This window comes from Galeopterus variegatus, unplaced genomic scaffold (genome assembly GCF_000696425.1).
Source record: "Galeopterus variegatus unplaced genomic scaffold, G_variegatus-3.0.2 Scaffold478, whole genome shotgun sequence".
In the NCBI taxonomy this organism is placed as follows: domain Eukaryota; kingdom Metazoa; phylum Chordata; class Mammalia; order Dermoptera; family Cynocephalidae; genus Galeopterus; species Galeopterus variegatus.
Genome location: NW_007726589.1, coordinates 221,038 through 236,610, shown reverse-complemented (window position 1 = coordinate 236,610; position 15,573 = coordinate 221,038). Strand labels below are relative to the sequence as shown.

Genomic DNA, 15,573 nt, shown 5'->3' with positions numbered 1-15,573 from the left:
CGACAGTGCGCCACCGGGCCGGCCCACATGTTTATAATTGTTATAGCTTGATGGACTGACCCTTTAACAAAATGTCTTTCTTCATCTCTTGTAACAGTTTTTGTCTTAAAGTGTATTTTGTCTGATATTAGTCTAGCCACTTCAGCCCTCAGTTTACATGGAATTTCTTTTTCTGTCCTTTTAGTTTCAACCTGTTTGTGTCTTATTAGAATGTAAAATGTGTCTCGTGTACAGTGTAGAGTGAATTATGTTTTTTAACCCATACTGCCAGTATCTGACTTTTAATTGAAGAGTTTAATCCATTTACATCCAATGTAATTACTAAAAAGGAGTCATCTCTACCATTTTGCTATTTGATTTCCATATTTCTTACTTTTTTTTGTTCTTCAGTTTCATTACTGCCTTCTTTTCTGTTAAATAGATATTTTCTAGCATACCATTTTAATTCCCTCGTCCTTTTTCTTTTACTATGTATTTTTGAGTTGTTTTCCTAGAAGTTTCCCTGGGGATTAAATTAACATCTTAATTTATAACAATCTAGTTCTGATGAATACTAGTTTCAATAGTATATAAAACTTTGCTCCCATATAATTTTATATTGGAGCTCCCAGTAATTGTTATTGTCATAAATTACATCTTTATACATCATGTGCCCATCAACATAGATTTATTATTATTGCTTTATGCAGTTGTCTTTTAAATCAGATAGGAATAAAAGGAGTAACAAACAACAAATACATTTATTCCGACTTTCAATATTTGCCTACTGTATTAGTAACCCGGGGCTGAAAAGTACCACAAACTGGGTGGCTTGAAGCAACAGAATCTTATCCTCTCACAGAAATCTGACAAAATATTGGCAGGATTGGTTCCTTCTGGAAGCACTTGAGAGAGAATCTATTCCATGCCTCCTAGCTTGTGGCCAACAATCCATGGCATTACTTGGGTTATCAATACATTTCTCCAGTTTCTACCTCTTTCTTCACATGGCATTCTTTCCGTGTGCTTGTGTTTTTACAGAGCTGCCTTTTATAAGCACATCAGTCATATTAGATTAGCGACCTATCCTAATCCAGTATGACCTCATCTTAACTAATTACATCTACAACATTCTGTTTTCAAATAAGGTCATATTCTGAGATACTGGGATTAGGACTTCAACATATCTTTTGGGCGGGGCGGGGGGATACAGTTAACCCATAACACCAAGAATATGTCAGCTTTTCAAAGCATTTATTCATCAAAGCTCATTCTCCAGCCTTCTCAAGTTTTCTGGTTAGTCTATTGTTTGTTCCAGCTGTTATCCATTGTTTCAGGTAGCTATGGCTAATACATTTGCCTTTAACTGTTTTCAACAGAAGCCCCTGGGGAGCAGCCTCGGAACTGGCAGAGTTCCAAATTAGGCAAGATAAAGGTAAGTCCTTTGAGCCAGTCCTCCAGGGAGCCATCAGATAGGTTGCTGTGGACTGAATTGTGGCCTCCCCCAAATTCATATGTTGAAACCCTAGCCCCCCAAAGTGACAATAGAGTATTTGGATATAGGTCCTGTAGGAGATAATTAAGATTGAATTAGGTCATAATGGTGGGGCCCTAATCACATGAGATTGGTGGCCTTATGAAAGGAGGAGACATAAGAAAGCTCTCTCTACAATGTGAGGAAACAGCAAGAAAGTGGCTACTAAAAGCCTCAGGGAGCCCTCACCAAAACCAAATCACCTGGAACCTTGATCTTGAACTTCCAGGCCTCCAGAACTGTGAGAAAACAAATTTCTGCTGCTTAAGCCATCCAGTCTATAGTATTTTGCAGCAACCCAAGGACTAAAGCACAGCTCAAAACGACCAAATACAATTCTTTGTGAATGAGGTCCATTATTCTGCTCCCTCTGGCACTCTTACCTGTATCACAAACAATCTTTAATGCCATCACTGAGCCCGGGGGCCAGTGTAAGTTAAAACACCATAAAGCCCAGGGTGCAATCTCTCTTAACAGCCAGCTGCCAAAAAAAAAGACAAAAAAAAAAAAAAAAAAAAAAAAACACACAAAACATCACAAAGCTCCCTGTTTTTATTGAGATTCAGCTGGCTTTTCTTAATTAAGCATTCTACTTGTTGCTGCAAGCTTTTGCTTAGTTTCTAGAATTCAGAAAAAGTTGATTCTGTTTTGCCAGTTTGTTTTTTTGGAAGGAAGGACTTTGGGTGATTTTTATGCCTTCATTTTCACTGATGTCACCCTGCATGTTCTTTTTACAATGTGACTTTGACACTCCTCTCACCAAGAGGTGGGGGCCTACATTCTCTCCCTTGAATCTGGGTGGGGGCTTATGACTGCTGCAACCGAAAGAGGACAGCTGAGGTGAGGCTTTGTGACTTTCCGGGCAAGGTTATGAGATATCTTCTAGCTAGTTCACTATTTTCAAGGGCTGGGGGTTAGACACTTGCTCTGGAAAGCCAGCTGCCATGCTGTGAGGAAGCCCGATTTGCCCATGCGGAGAGGAACAGAGGCCCCAACCTGATAGCCAGCCTTGACCTCCAGATTTAAAAATAAACTAGCCTTCAAGTCTTCCAGTTGAGACCCCAGACACCATGAAGCAGAGACAAGCTGTCTCTGTTGTGCTCTGAATTCCCAACTCACAGAATCTTTGAGCATAATAAATGGTGGTGTTATGCTGTTACATTTTGTGATAATTCTGCACCCACAGTAGCTGGAATAGTCACCAAGTGAATCAAATGGGACCAAGTAGTGGGCAGGCCTTTTCATCCCTTTCAGCACAGCTAGGCTTTTAAAAAGAATGAAGTTGGGAGCATCACGATTGTCTCATTATTTCCCTCTCTTTCCATCCAAACAGTGGCATCTCTTGTCTTCCTAGATTTTGCAAGTGTCACCATCTTCCCAATCATCTAGGCTTGAAACCTCAGAATGTCTTTGACTCTTCCTTCCCCTTCATTCTCCTCATGTAGGCAGCAGATGACACCCATCGTCTTTTTCATAGTGCCTCTCAAATTTGTTCTTCCCATTCCTAACAGCCTGTGCTTGAAACTCCAGTAGTTCAGAATAAAATGCAACAGAATAGAAACAGACTGCCAGTAATAGGCATAGTGCTTTCAGGTTTTATACTAGAAAAGGGTAGTGCTTAAAGCCTTCCAAGGGCAAGTAATGATAACGTTCATAGATATGGTATGGAAGTCCGGTATATTTTGAGAAAACTCTCTTACTAGGGCAATGCAAAAAGCAAATCACTGGCTCGTCTCTGTATGGAGTATGCCTAGTCACTGAATCCACTTTGTTCCTGGGTTTAGTCAAAACCCTTTCCCTACACCTCCTCTTAACTGTCTGTTGGAAAAATAGAATAGTTTAATCAGGTCTCCTCCCCTTAGGTCAGGTTGCAGCACATTCTTTGTAAATAAGTTGTGTGTGTGGAGTTAGTGTGCCTGCGTGGTGCCACCACTCTGGCTGGCAACTGCCTCCAGGTCGGCCATGCTCTCCAACCTACGGCTTCCAAGGACCTGTTTGCTGGTTACCTAGCTCATAGACCTTTGTGTGAGGGGTCTGGGGACCCAGCCTGGCGTGCAAAGGATTTGTGACCCAGGCTGGACAATGGACTTGAGGGGTCTGTGAGCTCCAGACCTAGCCCTAGCTTGATACTGTCCCTGGCTGCAAATCTAAATTTGCGTTTACTAAAACCTGGAGCTATTGGATGTTATTCTAATATTGACTGGTAAATAATTCCTTAGTTCTGCTTTCTAAAGAACTATTCGGGGCCGGCCCGTGGCTCACTCGGTAGAGTGCGGTGCTAATAACACCAAGGCCCCGGGTTTGGATCCCACATAGGGATGGCCGGTTTGCTCACTGGCTGAGCGTGGTGCTGACAACACCAAGTCAAGGGTTAAGATCCCCTTACCGGTCATCTTTTAAAAAAAAAAAAAAAAGAACTATTCGGATACCTTACATTCTTTTCTTTGTCCTAACCCAAACAGCATTTGTGGGGAGAGTTTTTGAGTTAAAAAAAACCTGAGTGCAACCTACAGAATCAGCTCATCTTGTCTTAAAAACATGAAGTGTAAGACCCGTGCACCAAGCACAAATCCTACACATCGGAGTGACTCGCCTCACAGAGACCACGAGACAAGAGATCACTGCAATTTAAGCAAGAGGAGTTTTACTTCAGCATGCTGGGTCGCTTTGTCTTTCAGAAAAGCGGCCCCTAGCTCCTTGACATGAGAGTTTTTATACACTTTCTTTGGACAAAGACTTTTTTCATGGTCAAGCTTAACAGGCTAGCCCCCCCGATAAGGGACTGTTTAATTTTTTTTAATCACTTGGGCTCTGCCAGGTGTCCTGAAGATAAGAGGGCTGTTTAGTCCTTGAGACCAGCTGGCCCCTGGAATGTGTGTCTAGTTCTGCTTTGACCTCTAAAAAGCTGCTTCACTTAAAATACCTTTAGATATATTTCCCCGCTTTTTTAGTAAGTGCTTACAGGAATAATTTGTGCAGGTTAAAAGTCATACAGGCATTGGTAAATTGTGCAAGTGTTAAAGTTACGTTTCCATTACAGAAGTATATTAAATTTTCCTCAGATAAGGACTCAGTTATCCGATAAGGATTTTATTCTGAAGCTACATGAGAGGAAATCAGGAACTGACACAGTTTGCATAAAGATATTTCAGGTACTATTTAGAATTGGGTATTTAACATGTACTAGTTGAGCAGACATCATAAGAAATAACCCCTTTTATAATCTAGAACTTCCTCCTTACGACACAGAAAGCTGTTTGCTAGAACAAACAGGAGGACAGTTGTATTCTTTGAAATCTGACCACATTAGCATTGTTTCCTAATTGCCTTGAACACTGAACAGGTCATATCTAACAGAATAAATCTTTACAATAAAAAAATTGTGTGTCGGCGGCAGGGCGGGGAGTTGTTGGCAGTACCATTCATTTATTTTAGAAATATCCGTTAAGCACCTAACCATGTACCCAACACCATTCTAGGTGCTGGTTATATGGCAAACAAAAATCCTTGCCTTCATGGAGTTTGCATTTTAGGGACAGAATCAGGTAATAACAAAATAAGTAAAATGTGTCAGTGTTATGCATGTTAGAATTTTAAGTGATCATGGGACTATGTTTTAAAACTTATCAAAAAAAGAAAAGATTAAAAAAATGCTATAGAGCAAAATAAAGCTGGAAAGGGATAGATAGTACTGGGGTGGCCTTGGGGGGAGTTAATTTTAGAGAGGTCAGGGGCCTCAGTGAGAATGTAACATTGGAGTAGGTGAAGAAGGTGAGAAATTTAAATATCTGGGGGAAGGTTGTCCAGGGCAGAGGTCATAGTAAGTGCAAAGGCCCTGAGGCCAGAGCATGCCTGGCTGTTGGAGGAATACAAAGAGGCAGAGAGACTGGCAGAGAGAGAAGGAAGGGTATAAATGCAGATCTTGTCAGGCCTTGTAGGGCATTTTAGGGATTGGGGTTTTTAGTCTGACCGCAAAGGAAGCCATTGGTGGTTTTTAAGCAGAGGAGTGATGATGATCTAATTTTGGTTTTAACAAGGCCAGTTTGACTGTTGTGTTGAGGACAGGCTGAAGGGAGCAAATGATGGAAGCAGAGAGACCGTTTTTATAGGACATTATAAAAATCCAGGAGAGATGGTAGTGGCTTGGCCCAGATGGTGGCAGTGGATGAATTCTAGTATACTTTAAAGGTAGAGCAGACAGGATTTGCTGACAGACGTGAGATGTGAGAGAAAAAGAAGAGATAAGGATTATTTCAAGGTTTCAGTCTAAGCAACTGAAAGATGAGTTGTCCTTAGATGGTAAAACTATGGGAGGAATGAGTTGAAAGGGATAAGATCGTATGTATGAAACTAGAGATTCCATGAAGGTAGTTAAATATATATCCCCTTAATCTGTGGTTTTGCTTTCTGTGGTTTCAGTTGCTGGTGGCCAACCTTAGTCCAAAAATAGGTGAGTACAGTACAATAAGATACTTTTGAGAGAAAGACCACATCGACATAATTTTTGTTACAGTGTGGTGTTATAATTGTTTTACTATTAGTTAGTGTTGTTAATATCTTACTGTGCCTAATTTATAAATTAAACTTTGTCATATGTATGTACAACAAAAAGTTCATGAAAAAATGGCATTAAAAGATAATACAAATCTTTCTGTGAACTTTTGGAAGTACCTGTGTATGTATAGAAAGGAGCAGTATATAGAGAGTTCAGTACTATCCTCAGTTTCAGGCATCCACTGGGGTCTTGGAATATATAGGTCTTGGACTGTATAGGTCTGGCATTTAGGATAGAAGTCTGGGCTGGAGAACTTGGGAAAAGTCGGCAACTGGCAATATTTAAAGCTAGAATACTGGATGAGGTCACCAAGAGAATGAATGTAGATAGGAAAGAAGAGTTCCAGGGACTGGGCCATGTGGTGCTCCACTGTTAGGATGTCAGAGAGAAGGAGGCCCAGCAAAGGAAACTGAGGAGTGGACAGTGAAGCAGGAGGCAAATTAAAAGGGCAGGATGCTTTGGAAGCCAAGTGAAGAAAATGGTTTAAGCAGGGCGGTTAGAAGGGGGAGTGATCAAATTGTGAATTGCTTATAGATCTAGAAAAGGTAAGAAGAAATGCACTGAGAGTTAAATGGTGCCAACCCCATAGTTAGTCCCTGTCCTCCATTTCTGTACTATGGGCTCTGTGATGATTCTTTGGAACTCCTACTTGAAAAGAATGACAATGACCAAAGAAGTTGTGTATCCCATGGAGTCACTAGGCTGTTCACAATGTTTCTCCCATTCTGGGCACATGGTAGGAGTGCCACACTTGGTATAGCCACATGATTTGCCCTAGCCAATGAAATGTAAGCTAATAAGTAATGTTCATCACTTCCTGGCAGAAGCCTTAACAGCCTGTGGAGCAGCCTGCCACATTTTCTTGGCTATGGAAGCCTGTATTGAGATGAAGCCTTTATCAGCCAGGGTCTGAGTTATTACAATGAGCAGAAAGAACCCTTTTACCCTTGATAGACATCTAGTATGAGAAATAAACTTTAGTTTTACTAGTTTTATCTTGGGATAGCAAAACCACCCTATCCTGACACAATGCCTAAGGACAAAAGTTAATGAACAGTGGTGTTCCAGTCTCCATTTATAACCAGCAAATTGTAAATTTCAGGATATGAGTTTTACTTCCCCATACCAGGGGTAAAGAAAACCCAGCAAATAACACAGGCAATAAAACTTTACTTCACTGTTAGTTCTCCATTAAAAAAAAAAAAAAACACAAAAAACCCATTACATCTTTAACATATTAACATTGTTTTAAAAATATTTTTTCTCCAAACCAGTAGGGGAACTTTTCTTTATCAAGCGACTCAGTTGGACTACCAGAAATGTAGTTTATTGCATTTCAAACTTTGTTCCTTGGGCGATCTTCATTAGATCCTCTAGGGATGCTTGTTCCAAATGCAGATTCCCTGGTCTTGGCCTCCTGTGTGAATGCTGTGGTTCTTCATTCCTGGGAGGTTCTGTAATGGTGATCTTTATTTAATCTGTGGTATAGTACAAAAATGTATTTTGTCTCTGTCCCCAGTTCCTGGCACAGAACTAAAACCCCTGGAATTTACTGAGTGATAGTATTATCTTTTGTTATACCCGGTGAGCCCCTTTTGATCATATTTAATTTATGCCAGAGTTGACTTGGAGAGGGGGCCTCTAGGTAGCCTTAGGATAGGACTGGTCACCAGAAAGACCAAGTCATTAGACCTTCTGACCCACTGACCTCTGGGAGGGAAGGAGGCTGGAGCTCGAGCTCTATAAAATAAACTTTTTTTTTTTTTTTTAATAAAGATGACCAGTAAGGGGATCTTAACCCTTGACTTGGTGTTGTCAGCACCACGCTCACCCAGTGAGCAAACAGGCCATCCCTACCTGGGATCTGAACCCGTGGCCTTGGTGTTTTAAGTACCACACTTTCCCAAGTGAGCCACAGGCCAGCCCTAAAATAAACTCTTAAACATGAGATTTGGAGAGCTTCCAGGCTGATGGACACATCAAGGAGCTGGGAGGACAGTGCGCTCTCAGAGGGCACGGAAGCTCCATGCACCTTCCCCTTCCTCGCCCTGTACATCTCTTCCATTTGGCTGTTCCTGAGTTGTATCTTTTATAGTAAACCAGCAAATGTAAGTAAAGTGTTGTACTGAATTCTGCGAGCGTTTTTAGCAAATTATTGAACCTGAAGAGGGGAGGTGTGTGGAGAACCGCCCTCTACCCCCCTACCCCTGACTTTGTAGCCGAGTTAGACAGAAGCGAGGGTAACCTTTGGACCCAATACTTACAACTGGCATCTGAAGTAAGGGCAGTTTTGTGTAACTGAGCCCTTAAACCTGTGGAGACTGATCCAAACACTGGGTTGTTAGTGTCAAAACTGAATTGTAGACACCCAGTTGGTGTCAAGAGAATCAGAGAATTGGTTGTTGGTGTTGGAAAACACCCTACCAATGTAACACTGAAGTTCATTTTCAACATAACATCAGACTGTACACATGCTTCAATATTAGAGAAGAAATGTCAGTGTAAGAAACAAGGAAATTACAGTTCTGCATAAAAGAATTTTATTTAGTGGCCACATCTCAATGAATAATGTCAGTCATTGCTTGATTCTGCTAAAATGTGCTATTAGATATACTCTTAAGAAAGTATACGAGTGCATCACCAAAAGCTGTTTAATTTGGGTTATATAGAATAAAAGAAAACTTAATAAATCTTTGTTCCTTGATAAAATTTTTTAAATACAAAAATGAAAAAAAGAAACCCCAAAACAGTATTCAAAACTAATAAATGTCACCTTCGACTATTTACAGTAAGATGCCTTTTTAATAGGAGAATACTCTGCTTCTTTTCCTCACATTTTACTGGTACCTTATTGGTACTCTCACTCCCTCTGACCCTTATTCATGATTTCTCCCATTCCTGTCTCACATGAAACAGCTGTCTTCTCTTCTCTCTCTCATCTTTGAATCTCTCTGATACTCCATTTTCCTTCTCTTAAATTATCAATCATTCTAGTCAACAGACATTTATTGAGCACCTAATATGTGCCAGGCACTGTGCTAGGAGGTGGGGATAAATACAAAGTGAAAAGACATCGACCTCCTCCTGCTCAAGAAGCTCAGACTTAGGACTGAATTTTAAAAAACAATGTTCTTCACATTATATTCCATGAAATCCTAGGCCCCTATAAAGTAAATTTGGAGATTTCTTTAAACAAAGTACACTCGTGGAGGGTCTGTCAACTTGGCCCACTCCAGCGCATTTTGAATTTGGAATTCTGCTCTTCTTCATGAAGCACAGCCTCAAAAGCCCGCGCCTACAGCTGGAAGTCCGAACTCTCAGCAGCTGGGAACTACATGGTGGGCAGCAGGGGACCAGCTGTGCCAATTTGGTTTTGGGGGAGGGTAATCTTTTAATTAGCTTTTACAGATTTCAGGTTTGAAAAGCCCTTGATCCAAAAAAATGTAAGCAATACATACTAAGAGTCTGCCCTGATTTGGACTTGCAGCAAGATGCTCTAAAACTCCTATCTTTTATAAATGTCCAGTAGGAGCTCTTTTTATTGCCTCCACACATTCATAGTTCTTTGTACTTTCCTGTGAATATTTTCTCAGCTTCAAGCATAAAAGCAGCAAAATATACCTGCAGGTGACCTGTTTTTTGTTTTTCTTTTTATCACGGTTGAACCCAAAGCAAGCTAAGCTCCTGCATTTGGTCTACATTTTCTTTGCCCATGAGGCCTACCTAGAAAGACCCATGGTAGTTACTTAAAATTTTTAAAAAAGGTAAACGATGAAATATAAAACAAAAGCTGTACATGGCATACTATAGAAACAAAAACTAAACATACCCTCACTGCCCCTGTGTTCCATGTCTGGCAGACCACGTCCCTACAAATATTCACATTTGGAAATCTCAGTCACCGTGAATCAAGTCCAAATCACAGTGGTGCTTCACTCTCCCAGTCGGTAGCACATTCCTTTCATTAGAGCCACACAGCCCCACACCGAACAATGGTGAAGGGAACTTTTGTTGGAAGGTTCTGTCCATGCCTTTCCACAGGTTACACAGGGTCACATCTCTACTGTTTCCATCCAATTAAATAATACTCTTATTATTCATTCAAGAACATTAGTGCCAGATTCAGAACTCCCTCCCAAGCTGATTCCAAGCCCTTTGGACCTGAAGGCAACTTTGGGAGTTGATATTCCTCCCATGCCACTTGGCCTGCCCTACTCTATGGCAGGGTGATGATGATGTTGGAAACGTGAAGAGAACGAGAAGAGCAGGGAGTGCTGGGAGAGGGAGGGAAAAGAGGTGACCATGCACAAGCTTCTTGCTCTGTCGTGCATATATTTTCGGTGGAACAGCGTGTATTTTAACACAGAGGGCTTGTGCTTTTTCATTAAAGAAATAACTCGCCCTGAAAAGCTCATTTGGCAAATGGAGTCATGAACGTGTGCGTGTGTAAAATGTGTCATAAGGTTATGTGTCAAGTCCTGTGAGTGTGTCCTGTTGCCCCTCCCCCACTGTCACACCCACTTCACCAGCAAGGAAAAACGGATGGGTTACACCTGGTCGGTTTGATATTCAGAAGCTTCTGATAGGCTTTCTGAGAAGCTTAGGAAATTCTCCTGGTACTCAGAACAAACAATCTCATAGCGGTAATGCCGGAACTCCACTGCAAAGGTGCCAAAGTAAGATAGGAAGCACATGACCAGGCCCCACTGGACCCTGGCTGCATACATGTGGATGCCTTGGGCCATGAGGATGAAGTCTGGGAGAAGCGGTCAAGGAAAGTATCTTCATCGGCCACATTAAAACTGGACTCTCCTGGGCAGGGACAAGTTACAGGAAAAAGTCTGGCTCTTCCCCTCATTAGGAAAACTGGTAGCTTGATAGAGCTTGCTGAACACAAAAATCTACATGAATAATAATAGTTAACATTATTGAGCTCTGACTGTACTAGACATGCTTTTAGGTGGTCTCACAGATAATCCCACTTAATCCTTACAATAATCCTATTATTGTCAGCTCGTTTAAAAATACGGAAACTGAGGCCAAGTGGTTAAGTAACTTGCCTGATGTTTTAGTTGGTATATCTGGGATTCAAACAAGTACTCTGACTCCCAGGCTATGCATTTAACCATTATACTCTCCAGCTGCCTAATAAAGACTAGCAAGAGGATTATAACTCCAAAATAATTAGTTGGCCAGAAAAATAAAGGTATCTTTCAAAAAAATCATTGGAAATGACTGGATTCATAGTTACCATTGTATCTGCAGAACTAATTTTTAGCATAGCAAATTGCTAACTACCTCCATATAAGCTGTGTTTGGTTCTGTAGTGCTACTAATAATGTCTGAGTGGCCCCTCTTCCCCTTCTAATTTTCACTATGGTCTTTCAGACAATACTGTATAGGCTAGTTTCATTCCTGCAGCACATTTAAACTTATGTTCAAATGAAAATATGCAATTAAACTATAAAGAAACAGATGAGACTCTTATTCCTGAATATATATGGAGTGTATGTGTGGTGTATATGTATATACATATAACAGCATAGATGGAGGTAGGAGCTGGGAAGAGGAAAGGTGAAACGTTCTTAGCATGGTTAGTAAAAGGCCAAGAGGCTGAAGACTAGACACATTTATTTAGAAAAATCAGAAATGTCCTCTTAGAATTAGATCTATATTCAGAACTTAGACCTAAAATCTTGGGAAATTTTCAGAGTGCAAGAGTATGTGAAACTACTTCAGCCAAACTTTGCTCTCCTGACTAGACCTGGATCCATTCACCTGGGAACCAAGAAATGGTTTCAAGTGTACAGAAACAAGATGGCTCATTTGGTGAAAGCTTAAAACTCAGAATTATTTAAGGTCTGTGCACACTCTTCTGAGGGTTCAAAATATTGCCAAAACAATATTAACTTATTAAGTTAATGGAGAAGGCATACATCCTCAAATCTCATATTGGCAGAGTTTTCATCTTTTTGATTGTAAAGTATTTTATAGGGTTGCTAGCAAGAAGTCATTTTGGCTTGAACTTTATGTACTTATATTTTGTCTATCTAATGTAACTGTAGAGCTTCAGAAAACCAGTAAAATTGAAATAGGAGGTGCTTAGTTTCCCTGGGTTTGGGTTTCAGGCTGCCCCCCTGGGTTTCAAATTACTCCCCTAGGACTCAAGCCCCTCCTCTGAGTCCTGAGCTACTGTTGTTTGTTATACCTATTTTCCGGCACCAACACAGGTAGATTGAGATTGAAGGAGGCAGACTTATGTAATTCCAGTGGCTGAGCATGCTCAGTAGAAAGGACTTTATCCTTGAATAACCCTCCACTAGGGTGCTAGAGAGCACCAAATATATTTTAAGTAATTTTCAGTGCGTATGTTGGAATTTGACCAATGAACACGCTCCAAAGATACAAAGTGAGCATATGCAACGTTATGTTACATAACCTTTTACATAACTGGGACCCCCCTTCTTAATTGAATATTCATTAGATAGCATGAATATGTGTAAATAGCCAACTAAAAAGGTAGAATCCAGGAAGAACGTGGGGCTGCTGCTCACTCTCTCTGGAGCCAGCCCACATTTTCCCTGTCAAGTGTGTATTTCTTATTCTTTACACTAAACCTGTTTCCGCTTTCCACTCTAGCTCTACTCTTGAATTCTTTCCTGTGGTGGAGTCAAGAACCTGATAGAGAATGGAGTGGGTTGAGGTCGGCTATACGACTTCGCCAGACCCTCTCCTCCAGTAATAAAATGATATGGCAGTTTGTGAGGGAAGAAGAAATAAAAGACTCCACTAACCAAAGAATGTCTCTGAATGCTAAATGTTTCCATATTCCAAAGCCACTTTCCGTAAGGTGGGATGGTGTAGTGGTTGAGTGCAAAAGATGAGGCCAGGTTAAAATCTTGATCCACCAGGTACTATTTGTGTGACTTTGGGCAAATTAACCTTTACGATTCACTATTCTTACCTGTTAAGTGAGGATTAAAAGACTTGATGGATTTAAAATGCTTAGAATAATGCCTAGCACATTGTAAGTGCCCAATAAATATTGGCGATTACTATGATTGAAGATGCGTAATTGTGTTAGGTATATAGTCTATCATTTAGGGACCTTGAATCCCTTCTTCTCCAGTTTCCTGAAGAAGAGGACCTACTGGAGTGAACCCTTCTGATTACTCCACCCTTCCACCCCCCATGAGGAACTGATCTGATTAGTGGGACTGGAATTGGCAGGTTTCTACTGGACCACGCCACAATAGGTGGGATCACTGTGCTCCATCCTATCTGTTTGGGGTTAAGCAGAGTGAGGCGCTCTCTACCTTTCCCTGGCTTCACTGCTTGTTACTGGGTGGATAAGTTGAATTCCCGGGTGTGAGAGACGAGGCCTGCAGCATTCTCCTTTCCAAGTTTACTAAGAATAAAGGCTGATTTCTTTATCCCCATCTGGCTCCTTGTACCTGTTCTCAATTGGTTCAAACTCTGAGGGAAGGAAGGGAAACGAATAGCACCCCAAAACCTCATATATTTCTTTAGGAAAACTACACATGCAGCAGTTATCAAGTTCTTGGACTTGTTTTCTAGAAAAGCTTAGTTATTTTCCTGAAAGATATAAATGTATTTGTCCCTTGAAATTCATTTTAGGGCTAATTAAATGAAATAAAAGGGCCATTAATAAAGTCATAAAAGAAATTTTTTTTTAAGATGGAGGAAAAAAATCACAATTCTCTTTGGTTATGCATTTTATGTTTTTCACAAAGGGAAACTTTTATGTCATGAGTGATATGAATACATGACACCATTCCTACAGATTCAATCTTGAGAAGGCAGAGCTTGTTTTGATTTTAGTTCTCTTATCTCCTCGTTGGCATGAAAAATTGGTCTGAGAGTTTTAATTTTTACACCCATTTACTGTTCTGTTTTGTCTTAAGATTCTGAGATGATCTGACAGTATATCCTAACCCACTGGGAATGACAACTGTCTCATCTACTTAAGACAACTTATCTGTGTTTTAATCTCATTGGCAAAGGAGCTTTTCAATTCAAAGGATACAGAGGACCACACAGAGAGTGATAGATGCTGACAGAATAACTCGTGGAATTCCAACTTTCTGTCCTTCATTCTTGATGTTGACTTTGAGTGTCAATGCAGCCTGGATCCAGCAGGTCAATGTGCCAAATCCAAAGGTCAAGGAAGTTCCAACATTATGGATTTCTTCATCATTCGTGAGCTAAGGAATGAACAGATACTGACATGTGGAGGCCCATTTAGAAAAGAAGACATGAAAGCTGATGGAATATGTGAGGGGGGAATGATAGAAAAAGAGATATCCCACTAATGTGGTGATGAGTCCTTCATGTCCACTGGCTCTTTATTAAGTCTATTCTCATATATCAACTCTAAGGGGAAGAAGAGAAATAAAAAATAATACCCCCAAACCTTAAAACACTTGTTAGAAAAAACATGCAGGCAGTGATCATCTATTCCTTGAATTTGTTTTCCAGAACAGCTTTATGGGAAAGCAAAAGAGAAAAGCAGGAGAGTTACACAAAAAAGGGAAATGTCAAAGTTTCTATAAGCATGTACACTAAACTTTGTTTTCCAGGCTAAGAAAATGAGACTGGGGAATCTGGCTGGGTATTTACCAACTAAGGATGGCCAATTCTAGGCAGGTCAAGATTTAATTGGCATAGACAACTAACACCCCCTGGGCCGTTCTTTATTTCACAAAACTGGCCTGTTTGTGTAGTGTGGCCAATTCATTGTTAATGGGATTTTTGTTGTTGTTTTGGGGTTTCTTTTCCTATGCCATAAGAAAAATTGCCACCTATGAGCTTTTGCCATATCTGGAGACCCACTAAAGGACAACAGAATTTGAAGATTCATAGGTAAGGCTTTTTATAAGAGTTAATAGGTTAAAGGTGACCCATTTGGGTTATTTCATTTGGGAGGTTAGAAATGTAACGTGGGTAAATGTAACCAAATCATTACCCGTTGATATTTAGAAACATATCTATCACTTAAAAGTCCTTTTGTAATTATATATATATATTTATTTTATTGCATTTCATTATTTTATTTTATTTTCCTTTTGTAATTACATACATTTTTAATTGCACATAAAGGAAAATAAAATCTACTGTTGAAGAGATGGCTTTTAAAATATTTTTTTGAATTGCCATTGCTTTCAGATGTTTTGTTGTTTGATATTGTAGTGAATAATGGTGGCACCAAATCAATATTACTTTTCCTTTACAATTTTTTTCTATTGTCTTTAGCTGTAGGATTTTTTCCTCTCTTTTGGAAGAAGCTTCTTTCCCCCTCACAGTTCAAAAGACATATTTTCAGAATGTATTTAAAATAATAATTCCTCAAATCAAATTTTACTTCTAGGAAATTGGTTTTCAATGCTGTATACAGTGTATTCATTTATTATTTTTATTTTTTTAACCTAATTTTTAGTTTTATTTATATATTTATTTTCATGTGATCATTGCTCTGTGAAACATT

At 39.9% G+C, this 15,573-nt stretch overlaps 1 protein-coding gene across 1 annotated transcript in view; it reads right to left on the bottom strand.

Moving 5' to 3' along the window:
* Window positions 1-9,066: 9,066 nt before the first annotated feature.
* The window catches only part of TMEM150C (transmembrane protein 150C), a 65,704-nt gene continuing 59,197 nt past the window's right edge, over window positions 9,067-15,573 (bottom strand). The window contains exons 7-8 of the mRNA XM_008569210.1: window positions 14,116-14,293; window positions 9,067-10,824 (exon numbers count right to left, since the gene is read on the bottom strand). Of these exons, the coding sequence (XP_008567432.1) occupies window positions 10,616-10,824; window positions 14,116-14,293 (387 nt within the window). The 3' untranslated portion in view covers window positions 9,067-10,615. The remainder of the gene's footprint in view (window positions 10,825-14,115; window positions 14,294-15,573) is intronic.